The 23889-nt window shown below is 31.0% G+C and overlaps 1 protein-coding gene across 1 annotated transcript in view; it reads left to right on the top strand.

Moving 5' to 3' along the window:
* The window catches only part of LOC135135247 (uncharacterized), a 48858-nt gene that overhangs the window by 21163 nt on the left and 3806 nt on the right, over window positions 1-23889 (top strand). Inside the window, exons 3-4 of the mRNA XM_064064269.1 lie at window positions 18821-19033; window positions 23209-23847. Coding sequence (XP_063920339.1) covers window positions 18821-19033; window positions 23209-23847 — 852 coding nt within the window. The remainder of the gene's footprint in view (window positions 1-18820; window positions 19034-23208; window positions 23848-23889) is intronic.

Raw genomic sequence — 23889 nt, 5'->3', positions numbered from 1 at the left:
TCTTCAATTGTATAAAATAACATAGTCCTACACATGTAGTTTACAACTCTGAATCGACTTTTCACCCGAAACGTCCAGATTTTTGGAAAAAAAATCAAAATTATAAAACAATATTTTGAAATTTAATTTTTAATCTGCTAACCAGAATGCTTTGAAATGTTGCAGATGTTTTAAGGCTATAAAGAGCATCATAAATCTTTAGTCAAAAAATATTTGCTTATCCCCTCCAAAAACTTGATGACGTCAGCTCAAAAGTTTGTGGAATAAATCATATCTAAAATGTACAAAATATGATGAGTCTGTACTTGTGATCTATCACTCCATTCATATTTTTTGGATTTGCATATACAGGGTGACTCAAAAAAATTAATGAATGCGTAAATATATTTTATTGATTTAATCAGGAACTACAAAACCGAATGCTCTGAAATCTTGCAGATGTTTTAAGGCTATAAAGAGCATCATAAATCTTTAGTCAAAAAATATTTGCTTATCCCCTCCAAAAACTTGATGACGTCAGCTCAAAAGTTTGTGGAATAAATCATATCTAAAATGTACAAAATATGATGAGTCTGTACTTGTGATCTATCACTCCATTCATATTTTTTGGATTTGCATATACAGGGTGACTCAAAAAAATTAATGAATGCGTAAATATATTTTATTGATTTAATCAGGAACTACAAAACCGAATGCTCTGAAATCATGCAGATGTTTTAAGGTCATAAAGAGCATAATAAATGTTTAGTCAAAATATATTTGCTTATCCCCTCCAAAAACTTGATGACGTCAGCTCGAAAATTTGCCGAATAAATCATATCTAAAATGTACAAAATATGATCAGTCTGTACTTGTGATCTATCACTCCATTCATATTTTTTGGATTTGCATATACAGGGTGATTCAAGAAAATAAATGAAAGCGTAAATTTATTTTACTGATTTACTCAGGAACTACAAAACCGAATGCTTCGAAATCTTGAAGATATTTTAAAATTATCATAAGCATGGTAAATTTTTGATCAAAACGTATTTGGTCGTCCCCCCTAAAAAATTTATGACGTCACCACAAAATTTTGCTGAATAAATCCTATCTAAAATGTACAAAATATGGTGAGTCTCTTCTTGTGATTTATCATTCCATTCAAATTTTTTCGATTTGCATATACAGGGTGACTCAAAAAAATTAATGAAGGCGTGAATTTATTTTATCGATTTAATCAGGAATTACAAAACCGAATGCTTTGAAATCTTGGGAATATTTTAAAGTTATTATAAGCATGGTAAACTTTTGTTCAAAATGTATTTGTTCATCCCTCCTAAAAAAATTGATGACGTCACCCTTAAATTTTGCTGAATAAATCCTATCTAAAATGCAAAAAATATGATGAGTTTGTACTTGTGATTTATCATTCCATTCATATAAAGAGGTGGTTCAAAAAAATTAATGAAGTCAATTTATTTTATTGATTAAATTAAAGGCAACACTTATTATTAGTATTACACCCCAACCAACCCAATTTGGTAGACACAAAATTTGTTAAAGGAAAAACTCGGTTGAAACATAAGAGTAACACGCTTATTTACATCGACTTTAACATTACAGACCTGCATTTGTTTTATGCGGTCACTTGGTTCCGCGAATGCGAAATAGACATGTTTATAATCAACCAATTGTGAATTTCACCGTCAAGAATTAAAATAAAACGCAATGTTTTATATAATAAGCGGAAGTCGAAGTAATAAAACCGATGGTCGTTTTGTTTACAGTTTCTCTGTTTGGCTCTTACGTATGCTGTTACGCTTGTCATCTTAAATTAATAATGTTTATACATAAACGATTTTCAGTTGCCCCTCATATTACTAGACAGCGAATTTCTGTCGGGCTACGTCACGATTATAGGGGGGGACGTGCTGGATTCCATAAATATAATCAACGATTTATTAATCAAACGGCTAAGTAAATGAGAACGGGAATTAACAGCAGAGTGCAACTAAACAACGTTATTCTAATCTCAAATAAACGAAGTGCAGTCCGCAACGGCAATGAATTCGCATCCCGTGCGAGCCGTACCGAGTTTGGCCTTGCCTAGCCCGACAGAAATCCGCTCTCTAGATATTACACACCGGCGCCGTATACGTGAGTAAATTGTTTCGTTATTTTATTGATTATAAGAAATCAATATTCAAAACGACCCAATTCATTTTCCCGAAAATTTGGGAACACAATAATTTTATTCTTAATATTACACTACATCTATCCCAACTGATATACGTGTCCTTGCAAAAATGTTGATGACGTCATCACAATTTTTTTTTAAATTCCCACTACAAAAATGTAATGAGAAAAAAAAACATAATAGGCATGCAGTCGTCAAGTTTCCGACAGCGAGGGAAGTACTGTCTAAACTCTTTAGACCAATTTTTTTAGCAATATGAAGGTTTACAAAATATCACAACAACGATATTTTTAAGATCTCAGTTGCAATATTTTATGGAAAGAGAAACAGAGGTACATGCTTTGTTGTGATATCAATTAAAGCAAATTTTAATATACAGAATGTTTAAAAAAAAAAAACTTAAATTGTTACAAATTTTCAAATATCTATATTTCAGTTTTATTGAACAAAACACTTGTATTTTATTACTGTATATTGAATAAGATAATAATAAAACACTGGGTCTTCTATTTGCAAAAACTGAAATTTTATTTGAAAATTGTAATAACATATTTTTTTATTTAAGTATCTCTGTACAAAATATTGTTTCAAAGATATTAAAAATAACTCTATTGTGATTTTTTTTGTAAACTCTTATATTGCTAAAAAAATGTCAAGAAAATTGTAATAAAATGGCAACGTCATAGAATAGAATTTCAAAAGTAAACGGTATTTACAAAATCTAAGAAGAGGTCAATCATAATAAGTATGTATATAGGATGTTCCACTCGAAAAACTAACGCCTGAAAAAGAGAGTACTCTGTATAGTTGAAAATAATTTTAGTGACTCATCCTGTTTACTCTATATAATATGCTAACATCAGTCCGATAATTTCGGAGGTTATCTACCTAATAAAACACAGATGATAGACAGACAGACAAAAATGGGAGATCTATTTTTTCAAACTCAAAGGCTGACGAAGTCTCGAAAAAACGTGAAAGTAGCCTTTAGTACAGGATCTACAGAGAACCATCTCTGTTGTTTGTCGTGTGTTGACGATAATCTCCAACTACTGGACTGATTTTGATGCCATTTCAAAATTTGCTAGATAATTGCTACGTAAAATGTGAACATAAATAACTCACTTTATTTTTTACACCAATTTTTAACTGCATGCAAGTAGATTTTTCAAAAAAGTCAAAACCGTACAACAAAAATTTACAGTTTAATTTGAAACTAGAAAACCAATTTCTCTTAAATTTTAAGATTATCGTGAACATAGGAGCGATCATTTATTTGTGATTTAATGATGTATATTATTATATTTTTTAAAAATGTGAGAGTAATCGTAAAACAATCAAATTTATAGAAATAACAATGATTAAAATTCATTTATTCATCCCCTCTAGAAAGTTAATGACGTCATCGTAAAAATTTTTTGAGTAAAAGTTTGTAAAAAAATATCTATTTATTTATACATACTTATATATGTTTTTATCTTTTACAACTGTAGTACAGTATGTTTAAAAATGATTCAATTAATTTTATTGATTTATATGTATAAAGACAGATGATCTAATTTTTCAAAGTTCGAAGAACACAGCACAATTTTTTATAAATAAAAACTTTTCATGTATAAATATCTTTTTTGGATAATCAACATTTTTTTTCTATAAATTTTTGTACAAAAATTTTTAGATCTCCTCTAGTAGCTAAATCAATTCGGAACAGAAATTTTTTTATCTAAAACCATAATTTTATTGTAAACCAGATATTTTCTACTTTACTCTTTAATAACTAGTTCCCACTCACAAATTTCTTAATGCTATAAGACGTGTGAACACCATTTGGGAACAAAGTGACCACGATACAGGATGATGCTTTTAGTTTTTTATGTAGGTAGCATCTCAATAATAAATTCTTGGAAAGAGTCAAAAAATAGCAGACATTTTAATAGCATCATGATAAGACACTAACACACCATTATTTTTAAGTAATTCCCATGCATCTATAAGAAAGTTTTTTGCCGCATATAAACTGACCTACGAATAGGAATGCCTTTGTATTAAAAATTCTATAGTATCTGTTCGTATGTATTTTGCAACATAATACACATCCATTTCATTTTAATCGAATGGGTAACTGTACCTGCTGATTTATAATGAAACACCTACAAAGAAAGAATCGGTAACACACTTTAGCAGAATAAATGTTAAAGTCCGACCCAAAAAACAAAACCTTCGCAAAACGGTGAAAAGCTCGTAGGCGAATAAAGCTCCCATGTTTGGCACAGTTTTTCAGAATTAAATATCACTGTAAAATAAATTAAAGTCATTAACTTAATTATAGTTAATCAGGCTTTTTATATAAAATAACAAATTTGATAAAACTTGAAACTGAATACAGTGATCGTCAACGGTGGGCAGGTATATGTCCAGATCTACCGTTGAAATCTCCAAAAATTCTTCCACGCAGCTATTTTATAACTAAATGTGTAAGATATGTGCCGTTATATTTATGTAAGATACAACGTAGAAGCTCATGTATAGATATAATGATGTGGTAGTTTTTATATTTAAGTAATTTATTTGATATCTCACTTAATTCGAACCGGTTTGACTAATTTCGGAATCCCAAGTTTTTCTCAGCATCACACATTAAGGAAAACGTTATAACGTGTCCGGAGTAAATTAAATCAATTCTTATTTATTTAATTAACATATATCCAAACGAGTTAAAGCACTAAAACTTGAATTTTAGTGTAGAAGAATTTTCACAAGAATTTTTCTAAACGGTTCTAGAACGTTCTGGAAGTGCTCATATTTATCAATGCGGAGAGAAATCCAGAGCATTTTCGGATAATGCCAATCAAGCACTCTTGAGTTTTCTGAGAACTGACATTTAACGACTTTCTAAATCCAATCTAGGTTTTTGTCTATTAAAAACTGATCAAAATCATTACCAAATCACCGACTAAGCCAATGAACTAAGTAAGAAAGTGATTTCCTTTCCAGCAGACATTTGATTTGTTTGTTCTCAAATAAATGTCCATAAAAAGTCGACCTTATTTCACAAATTATAGATGACAAAAGTGAAAGAGTTTTTGATGACCATTTAACTTTCGATTAATCAGTAACAAATAAATTGACTTGTGATAACTTTTGACCACCTGCACTTTTTCCAACCTTAAAAAAAATGAGAAAATTAAAAAAAATTGGTACGTGGAAAATTAATATTCGTGTGAATTACTTTCAAAAGATCACCTGTTTGTGATGTTTGAAGAAGATAATAACCGAGTAAAGAAGTGATGAGTTACGCCTCCAAAATTAAGATTATGGTAATTAACCATCATAATTCTATGAATGTTGTCTGGGCAGGTGGGCTATTCGTACTAACGGTATCTCCACGTTTGACTTTTCGTAATCTTTGACTAGTGCATGTTAATGTTATGTAAATCTAGGAGGAACTGTCCACATTGTGGGTCAATGTCAATGATTTGTTGTGTGACTGTGACACTCACCTAATCCTGGAAACCCATGCTAACAAAATAAAATGCAAATTGTGATAGTTTCACTTGAGGTATGCAATTAAATTCAGCCGTAACAATTTCCAAGTAATAAACATGAAAGACAATTAACCTTTGACAAGCTGATCATTGATTATGACTGAATTTATTACTGGGAGCAACAACCAGAGCAACATTTCAGTGCCCTATAAACAGTCATTAGTCATTATGACACTGTTTCGGTTTTTTTGTGAGTTAGGAGTTTTCCGCGTTCTTCGGATACCTACACATCCAGTGCAGAAAGGAAATGGATGGCGAGCTGGGCGTGTTTCCTTGCTGTGAAGATAATTGATGCTACAGTGTACGGCAGCTTGATATTATTCTGAGATTCCTTTCGGAATTAGTTACTCTAGTTCAGTCAAGGTTATCCACTACTGAAAACCAAATACTTCAGATAATTGTACAGACTGTACTACACAATTACGGCATTCGCAAAGAAATTCTAGATCTATTCTATACAAGATCGTTTCAATGGAGATACAGTATTTGGGGACACGTTTAATAAGTCTGTAAAATGAGTCTTTTTCGGTCTCAATCCAAAAAATAATTATTTTTGGACTAGTACCTAAAATATAATTTTTTCGGCTACGTCTCGTCCATCAACAGCGACGACTCGTTCGCAAAATTTGCATTTGCATAAGATTATTAAAAAAATTTAACCACATCTGGATTGAGTTTGCAAGAGGATTTTTTTATTTGTTATTTTACAAAAAAAAGTCAAAGGAATTCAAATTTTAGTCTGACTTATAACTTATAACAAGTATTTCATATATAAAAATTTTAAATAATGTAGATTTTTAAAAATAATTCAATATTCTTATTTAATCTAAAAGTGTGGTTTTTAATCCTTATTAATGAAAAATTCCGCATTAACTCTGAGACCTTAATGGTAAGTTTTTCACATAGGTATATAGAAAAATATTGGAGGCCTCTTATTTTTGACAGATTTTGAAAAAACCTAGGTGTTTTGTTTGAAAGTTTGGAAGAATCTTCAAAGCTGTGTATGAATTATTATTTTTGAAAGAAAATTAGGGAAACTTTGGGGTGCCTAGTGTCTTTTTTTAATATGAAAAATTCTTCTAGCTTCATTGCGTTTTATTTTTGACAGAAAGCTCGGTGACCTCTGCTGTTTTGTTGTTGAAAGAGTTTGAAAGAATCCTCAGGACTCTGTTTGAATTATTCTGAAAGAATTTGAAAAAATGTCGGAGATTGCTGGTGATTTGATTCTGGAAGAAGTTGAAAGAATCTTCAGGGCATTATTTTCTAAATAATTTGAAAAAATCTTGGGGATTCCTGGTGTTTTGAATGTGAAAAAATTTGAAACAATTTTTGGGGCTTTCTACAAATTAATTTTGACAGAATTTGAAAAATGTTGGAGACCCCTGGTGTTTTGCCTTTGAAAGAAACTTTGGGGTGTCTTTTTCCGAATACGAGAGAAGCTTCTAAGTCATTCGTTTTTTAAGTATTCGAAAAAATGTTGGGAATTGCTGGTGTTTTCATTTTGAAAGAATTTGAAAGAATCTTCAGGGCATTATTTTTGAAACAATTCATTGATAAGGGATCCCTATTGTTTTGATTCTGAAAAAGTTTAAAAGAATCTTCAGGCCTCTGTGCGATTTATTTTTTAAAGAATTTGAAAAAACCTTGGACAGTCCTGGTGTTTTGATTCTGAAAAAGTTTGAAAGAATCTTTAGGGCTCTGTATGATTTAGTTTTTAAAGAATTTGAAAAAATATTGGGGATTCCTGGTGTATTTTGAAAGAAATTTTCCAATCCCCATCGTTTTTTTTTTTAGAATATCCAAAAATCGTCCAAGTACCTTGTGCTTTATTTTGACAGAATTTGAAAAAATCTCAGGGATCCCTTATGTTTTCTTTTTGAAAAAAAAAAAACAAAAATTAGGGATCCGAACCTAATTTTTGGTTTTTGTAATTATTTGAAAGACTTTTCAGGGTTTTGTTGATTTATTTTTGAGAGAATTTGAAAAAAAAATGGGGACTGATAGTGTTTTGCTTTTGAAAGAAACTTTGGGGCGCCTAGTGTCTTTTTTCGTTTATGAAAGAATCTTCTCTTTTTTTTACTATGTGAAAACTTTTGGAAATCACTGCTGTTTTCATTGTGAAAGATTTGCAAGAATCTTCAGGGCATTATTTTTGAAAGAATTAAAAAAAAACTTAAAACCTTAGGGATTGATTCTGAAAGAGTTTAAAAGATTCTTCAGGGCTCTGTATGTTTTAATTTTTGAAGAATTTGAAAAAAATTTGGGGATCCCTGGTATTTTCTTTTGAAAGAAATTTTCCAATGCCTAGCGTCTTTTTTCGAATATCAGAGAATAGTCCAATTCCTTTGTATTTTATTTTGACAGAAATTGAAAAAACCTCAGTGATCCCTTATGTCTTCTTTTTGAAAAAAACTTTCGGGTGTCTAGTTTTTGGTTTTTGTAGTAGTTTGAAAGAGTTATATTGAATTATTTTTGAGGGAATTTGAAAAAAAACTGGGGACTGATGGTGTTTTGTTTTGAAAGAATCTTTAGGGCGCCTAGTGTCTTTTTTTGAATATAAGAAAATCTTTTAGGCCATTTGTTTTTTCTTTTAATATTCGAAAAAATTTTGGGAATCGCTGGTGTGTTCATTCTGAAAGCGTTTGCAAAAATCTTCAGGGCATTATTTTTTAAAGTATTCAAAAAAACTTGGGTAACCCTGATGTTTTGATTCTAAAAAACTTTTAAAAATTCTTGAAGCCTCTGCGATTTATTTTTTAAAGAATTTGAAAAAACTTGGGGAGCGCTGGTGTTTAAATTTTGAAACAGTTCGAAAGAATATTTAGGGCTCTGTATGATTTAGTTTTTAAAGAATTTGAAAATTTCTTGGAGATTCCTCGTATTTTGTTTTAAAAGAATCATCCAAGTCCCTTGTGTTTTATTTTGACAGAATTTGAAAAAACCTCAATGATACCTTAAGTCTTCTTTTTGAAAAAAACTTTCGGGCCCCTAGTTTTTGTTTTTGTAATAGTTTGAAAGAATTTTGAGACTTTTGTTAAATTATTTTTGAGAGAATTTGAAAAAAAAATGGGCACTGATGGTGTTTTGTTTTTGAAAGAGACTTTGAGGTTCCTAGGATCTTGTTTCGAATATGAGAGAATCTTCTAAGCCATTGGTTTTTTTAAAGAATTTGGAAAAAACTTAGAATCGCTGGTGTTTTCATTTTGAAAAAGTTTGAAAGAATCTTCAGGACATTATTTTTGTAAGAATTCAAACAAACCTTGGGGAGCCCTGGCATTTTGATTCTTACAGACTTTGAAAGAATCTTTAGGGCTCTGTATCATTTATTTTTCAAAGAATTTGAAAAAACCTTGGGGATTCCTGGGATTCTGCTTTGAAAGAAATTTTTCAATGCCTAGCGTCGTTTTTTCGAATATCAAAGAATCATCCGAGTGCCTTGTGTTTTATTTTCACAGAATTTAAAAAGACCTCGGTGATTCCTTATATTTTCTTTTTGAAAACAACTTTCGGGCTCCTAGTGTTTTTTTTTTCGGATCGAGTTCCCATGCGTTTTATTTTTAAAGAATCTGACACGTGTTATATTGTTTTTGTAAGAGTTTGAAACAATCTTCAGAGTTTTGTTGACTTATTTTTGAAAGAATTAAAAAAAAATTGGGGATCGATAGTGTTTTGTTTTTGAAAGAAACTTAGAAGTACTTTTTAGATCCCTTGTGTTTTATTTTTGACAGAATTTGAAAAATCTCGGATATCTTTGATGTTTTGCTTTTGAAAGATACGTTGGGGCGCCTACTGTCTTTTTTCGATTATGAGAGAATTTTTTAGGTCCCTTGGGTTCTATTTTTTAAATAATTTGAAAAAACACTTCGAAGGCTTCTGTTGTTCTGTTTGAAAGGATCTTGAGGACGTCAAAGGTCCTTTTTTAAGAATTGAAATAATCTTTAAGGCCCCTTATGTTTTATTTTTGAAAGAGTTTTAGAGAATCATCTGAGATCTTAGTCATAAAAAAATTAAATTCCCAATATTTTAATTTTATAATATGCCTAAGAACAGAATTTGTTATGTTTTATTACCTGTGGCACAAAGACGAAGAAGGTTCTGTTTAAATAATTTATCTCAATTTATTTTTAATTAAAATCAACCCGTATTATTCAATAAAACTTAAAAATTAGTGTAAAGATTTTTATAGAGTAGTTTCCTTATTTTACATCTTCAAAGAAAATTTCTTGTAGCTAGATGCTGAAAAATAATAAAATTTTCTCTTGTCTGTACACGTGTTCTCGACGACTATAAAAAATTGTTACTTGAAATTTTTACTCTTTAGAAAGTTCTTAGCTATAAACAATCAGAGGATAAAAAAATAATGGCGGATTCATAAATCACAAGAGTGGAAATATTTTATGGAATTTGAATAACATTTACTACGCAAAATTTTGAGATGACGTCATCAAATTATTGGTGGGGATGGCCAGAGGCATTTGGTTAGACGATAATTCTAAAATACACCTAAAATTTCACAACAATCGCTCCATAAGTTTAGACCATTATCTACTAATAAAATCGCCAAATCGGCTAGACAACAGACAGACAGAAACGTGTGATCTATTTTTTCGAACTCTAGAAATCATTAACCGTCGAGAAAACATTAAGGCACAAAGTTAAAAATTGTTGAAATCTAAAAAGTAAATAAAATTGCCACATTAAAATTTTTCATCATTTTAAGAATTACAACTTTAAGGCCTTTGGTCTGAAGTTCGGCATTAAAGTGAAAGTTCACTCCAAGTTTGAATTAAAAAATTTTGTAAATATTACAATACTTGTAATACTATGTTTAAATTAAGAATTACGCTCAATAGTTCTGTTTATTTTTGAGGAAAATGGAATCTATTTACAAGCTTTAAATTTCCAAACAGTTTCCATCTTGTCGGAGAATATACCTACTAAATTTTCCCAAGGAATACAAATATGTCTCTTAAAACCTATTCAACCAGCTAGATCAAAAGTGTAGGTTTTGTATACGGTTAGACTCAAATTATCTAATTTATTTTTTTACTTCGCTGAACTTTTACGGATAACGAAATTTTCTCTAAACTCCCAAATTGTGAGAAAAAAGAGATATTTTTCTGAAATAATTTTGAAATTGCATTCATTTTTGACATGTATATTTTGAAGTAACAAAATACTGACAATGCATTTCAACCTACAATTGATATAATTTTAAAAAGAAAATAATTTTTTTGATCATTATTATCATTAAAGTTAACACAGTATTATTTATTTTGTCATAGGATAACAAGTCTTCAAACACAAATCTCGAATCTTTCATCTAAAGTTGATATTTTTAGACAATCTAATTGAAAGCGTTAATTACACTTAATTATTTACATATACATGTGCGTGCATATCATGTTTTCCTTATTTGGATAGCAAACCATTACCTAACAATAAAAACGAAATTATTCATTATGAATAATCTAGCTTTGACTTGCAATCTTTAAAAAACCGAAATCCCTCACGCGTATCTGAATAACAGTAGGTAGGTATTTCTAGTTAAACAAGATAATAACTTCACATTGTAATCTAGAACAACTTCTCAATACGTTAAAATTTGAAATAAAAATTAAAAACCCGTAGACCGTTAACTTCGAAGAACTAATATTCTACACTTGAACTTGAAGCCTTAGTAAAGTGAACGTAAATAAACACTGGAGGATAACATTACATTATCTGCAATAACACCACAACAAAATACCGTGGGATTTTTTGCATTGAGTCAAAACCTCGCTAAATATAGTTATTAAGATTTTGCAATGAAATCGTAATTATTTCCTTAAACACAAATTTCTTAAAATTCGCGCACAACATATGTCAGTCTTTATATAACGTTATTTGAGGTGTGTACGTCACTTGTGTAACTGTAGGTAGTGACATGTGCATACATACAATAATGTCAAAAATGCGTAATTATTGTTAGTATTTGTATTGTCAAGGTGTATGTTCAGTTAATTACACAGACACCTTTTATAACTACAACTGTAGATTGAAAACAAAAAAGCTGAGTGTGGTAGATAAAAAATGGTTGTTAAATTGATGTTATTACTGAGGATAGCTAATCGAAAAATCAAAAACAATTACTAATGTAACAGGCGTGTTATGTGTTATTTCAACATGTGTGTGATAAATATGACTTGCATGACAGAAGGATAATTAAATTATTTTTTCATTAATACTTATATGTTCACTTGAAATTAGTGTCTCCATTAACAATGATTTATACGTTATAATAATAACCTAACTGTTAACACATTTTTAACACTACAAAAGACTATTAGTACTTGTCCCAATAAAATTTACAAAAAATACTCCTGTGGTGATAATAAATCTTGACAGGATTACTTTGGAACAATATGCGGAAGGATGTACAAAGCCTGCGGGGATATTTTCTGTTTCGATAAAATATGAAAATAATTGAGTCTAATGCTGTGTTAATTACATGCTAACAAGTAGGAAACGATAAAATGCAGTAAATCTTGAAATGGATTTTAAATATGTAATTTACGTGTGCTACGGTTGAACTTCCTTTTCTTTTCATTGCTAAGCCAATTAGAAATCCAGTTGTTTTATTTAAGATTCTTTACATTCATTGCACATGTGATATTACTGTTATAAACGATTCAAGTTTAGTGATAGTGGAAATAATATTGAACACGCTCAGCTTTTTAAATCGCACTAACGTTCTTAGATTGGATTGAACTTACGGTTTTCAAGAAAATGGCAATAACCGCCTTGATTGATACTTGGAATCTGAATACAGTGAAAGATATTAAATTATTTGAAAATTATAAACCTCATAAGGAAACATGGTTGATATTTAAATTACTCTTTATTGTGGTGTCTATAAAAGGTGCTTATACATTTGTTTTAAACTTGCTCGGTCATCGACCATAACCTGGAATGTGAGAAGAGCTATTGCTACTGTCCCATCATGGAACAATTACAAAAAATAAATAAGGAACAATTTATCAATATTGACAACTGGAAATTATTAATAAAATATCACAGGAGACGTCTGGCGATTTCTAAAATTAATTGCTTTGCACGAAAGCTTGACGTAATAGATTTATCCAGCTATTGCCTGAGATAATTAATACCTCATTTTAATTAGCTTTTCAGCATTTAAAATCATTACATTTAATTAGCTACCATCAACATCATCAAATTTTCAAAAAGATTTATTGGTCACATTTTCGTTGAACTAATTTTAAAGATTAATTGACTAGTGGTGACCTATTCAACACTGGTAATGAACAAATTATTATTAAGTTATCCATACTTATTTTTACTTAACAAGCAGTAGCTGTACTTCTAGAACGATATCTAAGTTTATGTTTTTTGGGATTTGATTTACAGCTCATGGAATACAAAAATTCTAATAGCACATAATATTAGTAATTAAATCTATTTTGGAAAAAACTCCCTGAGATGCATGCCTTATTATTATGCTTCAAGCGTGTGGGACGTTCGTTGCAATCCCCAAGTGATTGCAAGAATTAAAAGAACATTTAATAATGCCATGCAGTGAAAGCAGTTAATAATGTTGACGACATTTAAAAAATGTGCCTGTTTTTATACATCTCGCGAACGGTTATGATTTCATCAATTTTTCTTTAAAGGATATTTTTAAGAAACATCGATTTCATTTCTATATTTGAAACAAAGTTATTAACGGTCATGTTATAATTTATGCTACGTAGCGGTTTTTAAAGAAAAAATGATGCTTAGAATGTTTACTACGTACGTAAAAAACTATCCTATAATTTATTACATTCACTGATTCAATTCACTCACGCAAATGAAATTTCTAGGTATCATGTTTGCGAATATCAGAGACAGATCTATCCATTTTAAATTTACTGTTATTTCCATGAAGCTAATAATTATTATAATACTGTTTTAGATATTGCAGGCATATCAGAAAAAATGATTTAATTTAGCTTTGCGAAGTATTTAATTGTGTTATATAAGCATGCGAGATCCGATAAATACTAAACTTGCATTAATCTGAAAATTAAGTACCTACTAGAAGACGTCTTAAGTATCAGTCTGGTAAGTTTAGCAATAAATTTACGGTCACTAACTGTCAGTTAAACGTTATCGCAATTAGTTAACCGCTACTTGCCAATTTAAACTTTCAGAAATTGGTGAACTGGGATTTTAAGTGTCCTTCGTGTCTTTTATTTAACTCATATTTATTAAACATGTGGTATGTATACCTAGAAAGCAACAAAAACACAATCAAAGACAAACTTCCAAAAATCCGTGGCTGTCTTTGAGCCTGTTTTTTATTTCTCTGTCCATATAATATTGTCCAATTGTGATAATATTTAACTTATTAAATATATTCTATATTACCAGACAAACGAATATGTTTAAATTGCTTTAAGTAGGTACATGTTTTCGTATAGTAGCTGTAAATATAAAAAGTATTCTAGTTTTATTTGTACGAATTACTTTAATTTAAACATGAATATAAAAACACAGTAAAAAATGTAAGGCACATGACATCCTGTATATTTTTTCTGAATACCATTAATAAATACTAGTTGTCCACAATTTCGTCTAATAGATAGTTAGTTTATTACGCTTTTTGCAAAGTATTACATTTTTTAAACAGCAAAAGTCGCTTGGTGTATAATCTTGTCAAATAAATCAACTAAATTACCTGTAACAATATAATCTTAATCGTAGCAGTTTGACTAGGAATTAAAACGTTTTTATTTCTCGAGCGTAAGCGAAGGAAGTATTGTATTTGAGTCCGTGGTCGACTCTCTACTTTTTCTCGAACTTTCATGACCCCTAGAAGACGAAAAGATAGGTCTTCCGTTTCCGTCTGTCTGTCTGTCCGTCTGTATGTCCGTCTGTCTGTCCGTCTGTCTGCCGTCCCGGATTTTTAGTAGACAGATAATCTCCAAAAGTACTAGGCCATTAAAATTAATATGCAAAATCAAGTGCTTTGAAATCTTGGAAATGTTTTAAACTTATCATAAGCATGGTAAATTTTTGATCAAAATATATTTGCTCATCCCCCCTAAAAGCAGTAACCCCGCCCACCCACCCCTTCTTCGTTCCAGTGACTCTTAATATTGTTCAGTCCTACTTAGCAAGTTTTAGCCCCGCCCACCCACCCACCCCTCTCTTTTTTCATAGAGGGTATATCATTTACCAAAATCAATCTCATCTTAACAAGTCCTAGTCTCGCCCACCCGCCCTCTATTTTCTTAGAGGGTATGTCATTTACTAAAATCAATCTTATCTTAGCAGATACTAGCCCCGTCCACACACACTATTCTCATTCAAACGATTTTATCCCTCTTCAATTGAAATCCACCTCCATTCGGACTAGACAAAATGAATCACTGAAATAGAGGCGGGGTGGGTGGGAGGGGTGAATTATATGTTCTTTTGTAAAGTGAGAATAGGAACTAATAGAACGTAGGCTGTTAAAAAAACATGAATCGTAATTTTTTGTTACACTTCTTATTTGCTATAACATGTATCTCCTACATCTGAAGAAAAGCAATAACCCCGCCCACCCACCCCCTCTTCATTCCAGTGATTACTCTTAATATTGTTCAGTCATTTACCAAAATCAATCTTATTTTAACTAATATGTACTAGCTCCGCCCACCCGCCCTCTATTTTGTTAGGGAGTTTGTAATTTGCCACAATCAGTCTTATCTTAGCAAGTATTACACTGCACCAATCCCCAGTTGTTATACGTGTCCTTGCAAAAATGTTGATGACGTCATCGCAAAATTGTGTATAGTAAAAACTTAACTCGAAAATACTGGATATGTTTATTGTAATTTAAATTATTTTTTGAAAATGTAATATTTTCTAAATGCAACAACATGCGTTTTTTTCACAAGATCTTTCGCTATAAAATTAATTATTGAAATAAAATCTCAATGTGAACATTTTTAAGTGCAATTATTTCAGCCATCGCAGAAAAATAATTTTAGATAGAAATTTACTTGAAAATTTTATTATATATATGTATAGTTTTGGAAATTTCATTTTACCCTATAAAATTTTTTGACAATAACGAAACGGACAGTAATAAATTGGTAAGAAATATTTATGGCTCACACCAGTTCACCCAAATTTGTCGGAGAACATTTAGCAGGTAGTTGTACTCATAAAATAATGGTCATTTTAGTTCGTGAGTAACGATGTCTGAACCTGGATTATTCTGTTTTCTAACATCTGGGGATTACCGGCACGCGACAACTTCAAGTTGTAAATGCCTCTTGCTATTGTACTACTGTCCGTCTCGTTATTGCCAATAAAATTTTATAGGATACAATGAAATTTCCAAAACTATAAGTTGTTGTAAATTTTTTATAAGTATATTACCGAAACAATGAAACTACAAGCAAAATCGGTCTAAGGTTATTTAGACAGAACTTCCCTCGCCTCTTAAATACAGTCGAACAAATTCAGTTTTTTTCGAAATATTATAGAATTAGATTTTAAATATAACTAAATTTTACTTATTTTAAGTAAAAAAAGATTAGATCGTACAAATCACAGTCTTTTTTTGTAAAGTAATTCTGATAAAAAGCAAGGCGGATTCATAAACCACAAGTACAGGAGTACATAATTTCATAAAATTTAGATAACAGCAATATGATGAAGAGACGTCATCAAATCGTTGGTGGGGATGGTTACACAAATTTTGGTTAGCATTTTACTATCTTCACAATATTCCTAACATACAGACAATATTTGACAGATAAATGAAAACGCGAACCTATTTTTTCATACTCTAGGGGATCATGAAACGTGGAGAAAAAATGGACTCTATTTACCTTACACTCGGGAAGTAAAAAATAGAACAGAGGTACATGTTTCTATAAAAACGAATGTTGTCTCAATTGCGTAAAACTCTTGAAATGGGACATCTATTTCGTGGTGTCTCTGAACAGATTTTATTTTATAGATTTTTCATTACCAAATGTAAATATTATGCAGATAAGTGTTCAAACAAATTTAACAAAATTGTTCAAATTAATCTACAATCTACCAAAAAATTGACCTAAACTTATTTAGCTGCTATACGCGTAACCAAATTATTGGCTACGTGACACTCGTGGCACACAAAAAATTTTGTAAGAGAATTGTGATAAAAATCAAGGCCGATTCATAAACCACGAGTACATGAGTATGTTATTTAAACATTTAAATATACTATGAGCAGTTTTGAAGCGAATAATTAGACACACCGTTTTACCATCTATACGGACTACACACGTCGACAGACAGCAAACAGATGGAAACGGGAAACCTATTGTGCCTTACTCTAGGGGTCATGAAACGTCGAGAAAACGAAAATAGCTATTCGCCAGATGGATCCTTATATAACACTTAAAATGTTACTGTTATTGGATTAGATTTGTATTTTCTATTGCACTTGGACGACACGGTCTTAATAAATGCACTGTCATAAAAAATAAAATAAAATGAAGTTAAACCAAACTCAAAAACAGCTGTAGAATTTTTGACAAGACACGATCAAAGAGAGACATGGATTTTTGACAGTTTGTCTTTGATCGTTGCATTTTTCATTCAAACTTTCAAATTGACGAAAGTCTGACTTGACCAAATTCTGTCAAAGACAAATCTTCAAATAAAAAAATCTTCTTTAAATTTTATCTATTTTTGTTAAGCTTTTGCGATGAATTTTACTTTATGGAACATTTCAGGTTGAAAACTATATCAAAGGTGTTACAGTAATGGCCAAAAATTTTGGAGATCATTTTTCTCTTATTTTGAAAATTATTATCAAGTCTATGTTTTATTGTCACAGTGTTAGCATGGACATAATGTCGCCAAAGTGACAAAACTAAATATTCAGAGGCATGTCTTTATAATACACTTTTACCATTTAAAGAATATTTTTTATTATGGGTAAACATAAATTAATTAACAATTTCCTGACTATCCGCACTGTTTCCAATTTCAAGGCGATAAGGTGTGTCCAGAAATTAATTTCAAAACCCCGTGCGACCTCGACCGAGAAACGCTGAGTTTATTCATGTAGACCTTGGCCTTGGTAATGGATACTTACTAGCCGTACACTGACCTCTTTTAAATGACTAGTTTAAGATTAATTTTTTTTCAAAATTCATTGTTAATTTTGTATCGTCACTACACCAAAAGCAAAACTGCTCAAAGTGGGTCACGTCCATTAAAGTTCGCTAATAACGCGACGTAAGAAAGACATGCGCATTATAAGATTACTTAATAATGTCAATAAAATCCTACATTTGCATGAATTTAAAGTCACGACTTGAAAATCACATATGATTCACAACTTTCACGTTTCGCGTATGCAACGGATTTGCTTATTTTTGATTGTATCTGGATCTGATAAGAATCGCTAATTTCTCTTTTTAAAATGTTCAAACCTTTAAACGTCTTTTCTTGGTTTAAAATTTCTCCTGGCGAATATGCAGGTTGTACGTATAAAAACACACATGTCGCACACAATTATGTGGGTCTTCGTGTCATCACGACTCGTACATTTCGTGATTTAGTTTGGTTGTATTGTGAGAATTTCGTTTAAAGCATAATTAATGCAAACAATAAATTGTAATCACTATTGTTGGGCGCTAATTTGGTTTTTTGATTGCTTGTATAATAGTCTGCTGCCCCATATTAGGATTAGGTTAAAAAAAAAAAGAAAAAGCAGAGTTTTCTCTTCACTTGAAATTCAGTTGTAATTTGAAATGGATAAAACAGATTTTAATGGTTTGTTTATCACATTAATAAATTATCCGCTACAGTTGGTGAAAGTGATATCAATTTGTAGCATTCTGACATCACTATCACGCTGATTTCAATAACTAAATGCAGCACATATACATGCACACATATTAAATCCCTTTCTCCTGGCAGTAACGAGAACAATGACTTTTTCGAATATCATAAATTTATCTCGTTTTTTCCTTTTTTCTCTAATAATGCTCCCTCATAGAAAGCTTGCATATCTAACAACATTAACCTAGTTTCACTGCAGTGTGTATTTTTGTTACAGTTCTCAACGTGGCTGCTGGGAAGGCTCCCATGCAGGTGAGCACCGAAGCTGCAGGAATCCCCCAGAAGGCCATAGATGGTAGTACCAGCGCATTTTTCAGCGGCGACACTTGCACACTTACAAAATCAGAGCGTACTCCATGGTGGTACGTTAACCTCTTGGAACCTTACATGGTCCAATTGGTGAGACTAGATTTTGGAAAACCCTGCTGTGGTAAGTTTTTCTCAAGACGAGTAACGAAGCGGAAAATTTGAAATTATAGCTTAAAACCATCACGTAACGTTACGTTAAACGGAAGGAAAATCGCTTAATCATGATTGTTTAAAAACCACACTTTCTGCACAATATTGTAATAAAATGAAAGTAAATCGTAGATATTTGTCATGAAATCGAATGCAAGATAAGTGTATCGGGTGGAAGCTGGCAGGTTTTTGCGTTTACTATCACTTGTAACAGAAATGAAATAATGTGAAATCAAGAGATCACTTTCTTAAAAAAACGACTTAATTAGCTGGTATTTATTTTTTAAATATTTTGTCATTCGTGTACCAGATTAGTTGGTGTCAGGTTGCTTTGCGGTCTCGTATTTTTCGCGCTTTAAAAAAGAAATTCGGTGAAAACTTTTTCTACAACGGAGGCTAACACAACGTAAATTGTACAGATCATGTGGTTTTTTTGGCAGCTAATCGTCAAGTGTTTCAGTTCTGCACCGACAGCCATCTGACACTTTCGTAATAGAATACTCTATTAAAAAAGCGCGCTACTTAACTGTATCAAATTGATCAAGAATCTTCATGGAATTAAGACATCTTGGTCTTATTTAAGCGAGTAATTAAGGTTAAAGAAAACAAAAAGAATTTTATTGCAAGACCTTCAGGCACATTATTACAGGATGTTTCCAATAACCTTGTTTTAATACCCATATGAACGTTATGTACAATAAAAATATTTAAAATTTAAGAAAGTTAAACAATAGAATTTCCTGTGTTTTATTTTATCACAAAATCTAGAAAGTTCGTACGACACAATAATCTTTGTACTTAACAAATTAGAATACACGTGCTAGACTGTACGTGCATAACATGTGTGCAAACATTATTTTTAAGTAATTCTGATTCGAGAAGAGCACTTAAATTACAATCTTTTTTTAGCTTAATTATTTTTTAACGCTTAGTCACGTACTTAAAAGAAATATGATAACAAAAAAGATAATGAAGATATTAAATTGATGTATAATTATCAGGTGAATAGAAAATTGATCATGGTTGTTACACTCAGAACGTACTTCAAATGATTAAGCGTCTGTAAAAATTTTCGATAAGCGATAAAATATTCTCTCAAATTGATTATGTTGAAAGAGAACCTATTTAATATTAAGAACAAATTAAAACAAATTTTGAGATTTCTGTTTGTACATTATTATTTTAAATAACTGAAAAAATATAAATGGTCAAAAACAAACAACACCTGGATGGAAAATCTTTTCAAAATTGGATGGTTCCTGCTTTAATAAAGTTACAAGGAAAATGTGTGGTAGTAATAGACAATGCAGCATATTAAGGTATTCGGTGAATTCTGAAAATCGTCATAAGGTCCTTAGATTACCACACCATTGTCGATACAACCCTATTAAAATTGCGCAGAGATTTTTTAAATCCTACTATAACAAGCATAACTTTTCTTCCTTCATTCAAAAATAAGATCGAAAATTTAGGGCTTGATTACGGTTTGGGTCTTTTCCCAAAAGTACCTATTCCAAAGATGTTGCAAAATTTTTGTAAACTGGAAATCAAGAGCGTACTCAGAACTCTAACTCAGAATTAGAAAATGATAATAATGACAGCCCAGATTTATAGAACGAAATAATGGACGCTGAGTTTGAATAGTAGGCAGAATTAAGTTATTAGTAAGTGAAAATAATTAAACTCTTAATACTTAAATGCATTTTGCCAGAGAATAGTCGTTTTTTTTGAGAATTAAAGTAAAACAGATAAAATATTTACTTTCAGATGCTTGCATGACTCTTGTGAAAATACACTAGAAAATTATAGAACAATTTGCCAATTCCTGTCATTTTGAGTCCACAAAAGTATGCCAATTTTTCTTTATCTAAATTTGTGTTCTCCTGCTGAAGCAATCAACAGAATTTTTTGCAACTGAAATGCAAATTATTTCTAAGTGTTATATAAATAATAATTCAGTAAAATTATCAAGTCTTGAATATCTAAATAATTAGTTTAATAAAAATATCACTCATTCTCAAGAAACTTTAGCTTACTAATGACCTCAATTAAAAATACTTTTAAGCAAATTTCACTTGAACGTGCCAACTTCTGTGGAAATTCTACAAAAAAATGCCATCTTAATAGAGGAACTACAGAGCTTCCTCGAAATTCCAATTAGACAAAATCAGGCATTCAGGGTCTTCGGAATACATATTAATTAAAATTTATTTATATATTCTCTTTAAAAAAATAGATGGGTTTGACGCAACAATTAGTAAGTGGAAATATTATAACAAGAACATGTTGGGTCATGACAATCTATCATTTAGGCTCTAACCAGTGGTTGTAAAATAGCCGTATTATAATATATAATAAGGGAATATAGTTTGTTACCTCTATAGAAAAAAATTTAATACACTACTGCACTCTCAATACTATTACAATGGCACATTTGCAATCAGATCGGACTGTATAATAAATATATTTCAGTTTTTTATATGCAGATTTTTGACGCTAAACCATTATTACACTAAGAAGTGTAATTTTTTATGATGTTAAAATGTTTTGTTTATATTTTTAAAGGTATTAAATCATGCAAATTATTATGAAAATTTTTCCTCAGATAATCCTAATGGAAATGAACATTTCTAATAATAAATAACTCTAAACTGCTTCATATTATTAGAAAACAAAATTATTCACTTTCCTACAAAAAAAAGCCCACTTTGTTATGAATTATTTCTTTCTTTCATCTTATGTAATAATATTGCAACATAAATAATAAACCAATTTCACAGTTATGATGCTAATAATATAATTTATACATGACTGCAACTTTCTAAATTGATTTTAAAAATAAATCCGGAAATATGGATATCTTTTTTTTCCAGTTAGTACAAAGAGAGAAATGGATACTATCAAATAATATAAAAAAAAACAATAGACCACGTTTAACTGTACACAAGTTGTAAAGTCTACTGAAATATTACGAAAAAAAAATTGGTCAACTTCATTTTCCTAGCCTTTAAAGTACATTCGAATAAATACATTTTCGAAAAATTATAAAATTTAGCTTTAAGAATTTTATTTCTTTTGGTGATGATCCCTATGAGTTAAAATTATTATATGCATGCATTGTTAAAATACAGGTAAAGAAGTGTCGTGTGCATATATTTCTAGTGAGTTTTCCCATATTCAAATTTCCGCAATAACACGTATGTCAGTTTGGATAGGTGCAATGAGATGAGCAATAAAACATGGCCTCATATTCATTAATTTCTTGACTCACCTTGCATAAGCAATTCAAAAAATATTAATGCATTGATAAACGACATGTATAGTCTTAATATTGTGCATATTTTAGATTTATTCGTTAAAATTATGAGATAACGTCATATTTTTTGGTAGTTAAAGGGATCAAATTTGATTAATGATTTACTATGCTTACGATTACCGTAAAACTTTTACAAGATTTCAGAGCATTCGGTTTTGCAGTTTCAAAGTTAAATAACCTGACCTGACCTGACCTGAGTTATTACTCTAGGCATGCAGATTTTTGGAAAAAAAAAATTTTGATTTTTTTTCCAAAAATCTGCATGCCTAGAGTAATAACTCAGGTATACTATTTCATAAAATTTAAATAACATTTATTCTGCAAAATTGTAGGATGACTTGCATTAATTTCAAGCATTCGCAATATCAACGTACATTTTTTAAATAAAAATCGTCGGTTTTATCCAGACAAATACGCAAATAGCTACTTTTAGAGGGACAAAAGTTAATATTATTAAATTAAAATCGTATAGCCATGACTAAATAGTTTCAACACTTTTTTTTTTTATTTCGTGGGGACGTATTATTTTACACAGTACTTACTATCATCGACAATGTTTAAAGCGCAGTCTTGTAGATTCATAGTCACGATTGCTTTGTTGTGTAACCATACCTATGCAAATCCCTGCTCATATTAATAATAATAATAACAATGACTAATAGAGGTTTATTATCCAACAGACATTACTGCCTATAGTGCGAACATAACGCGGGACACATAATACCTATATATCAAACTTTACATAAGTATATTTTCATCTTTAAATTAGTTTGAGTTTACCACTACAAATGAATAGTTAAATACTCTCCTAATTGCTTTTATATACACAGGTGCCAACAAACCCGCAACTATCGTAGTACGAGTGGGCAACAACCGCCCCGACCTTGGCACCAACCCAATTTGCAACCGCTTTACCGGTTTTCTGGAAGAAGGTCAGCCGCTTTTCCTCCCATGTAACCCCCCCATGCCAGGAGCTTTCGTCAGCGTACACCTTGAAGTCCCAGCCCCCAGCCAACTTTCAATCTGTGAAGCTTTCGTTTACACCGATCAAGCACTCCCCATAGAGCGTTGTCCACAATTCAGGGACCAACCACCAGGAAGTACCGCAACTTATAACGGAAAATGCTACATCTTCTACAACCGTCAGCCGGTGAAATATCGAGATGCTTTAGCATTTTGTAGGAGTCGCGGTGGTACTTTAGTGGACGAAAGTAACCCTGCGCTACAAGGTTTTATTAGTTGGGAGTTGTGGAGAAGACACAGGAGTGACGCTAGTGGTCAGTACTGGATGGGAGCTGTTAGGGATAAACAAAACGGTGGCTGGCAGTGGCTTAACGGGGAAGAAGTGACGGTGTCGTTCTGGAATTTACCTGTCGGGAATGGAGAGTGTGCGAGGTATGATGGTACCAAAGGATGGTTATGGTCAGATACTGACTGTAATATGCATCTGAATTACATTTGTCAGCATCGTAAGTTGTATTGTTATTTTTATTTAAAAGGTGCTGAGTGTT

The sequence above is a fragment of the Zophobas morio genome, unplaced genomic scaffold, assembly GCF_036711695.1.
Source record: "Zophobas morio isolate AGI-343-1 ecotype UQ-CSIRO unplaced genomic scaffold, CSIRO_AGI_Zmor_V1 ptg000024l, whole genome shotgun sequence".
Lineage (NCBI taxonomy): Eukaryota > Metazoa > Arthropoda > Insecta > Coleoptera > Tenebrionidae > Zophobas > Zophobas morio.
The sequence above is the reverse complement of the archived record's forward strand: the minus strand, read 5'-3'. Positions and strand labels throughout refer to the sequence as shown.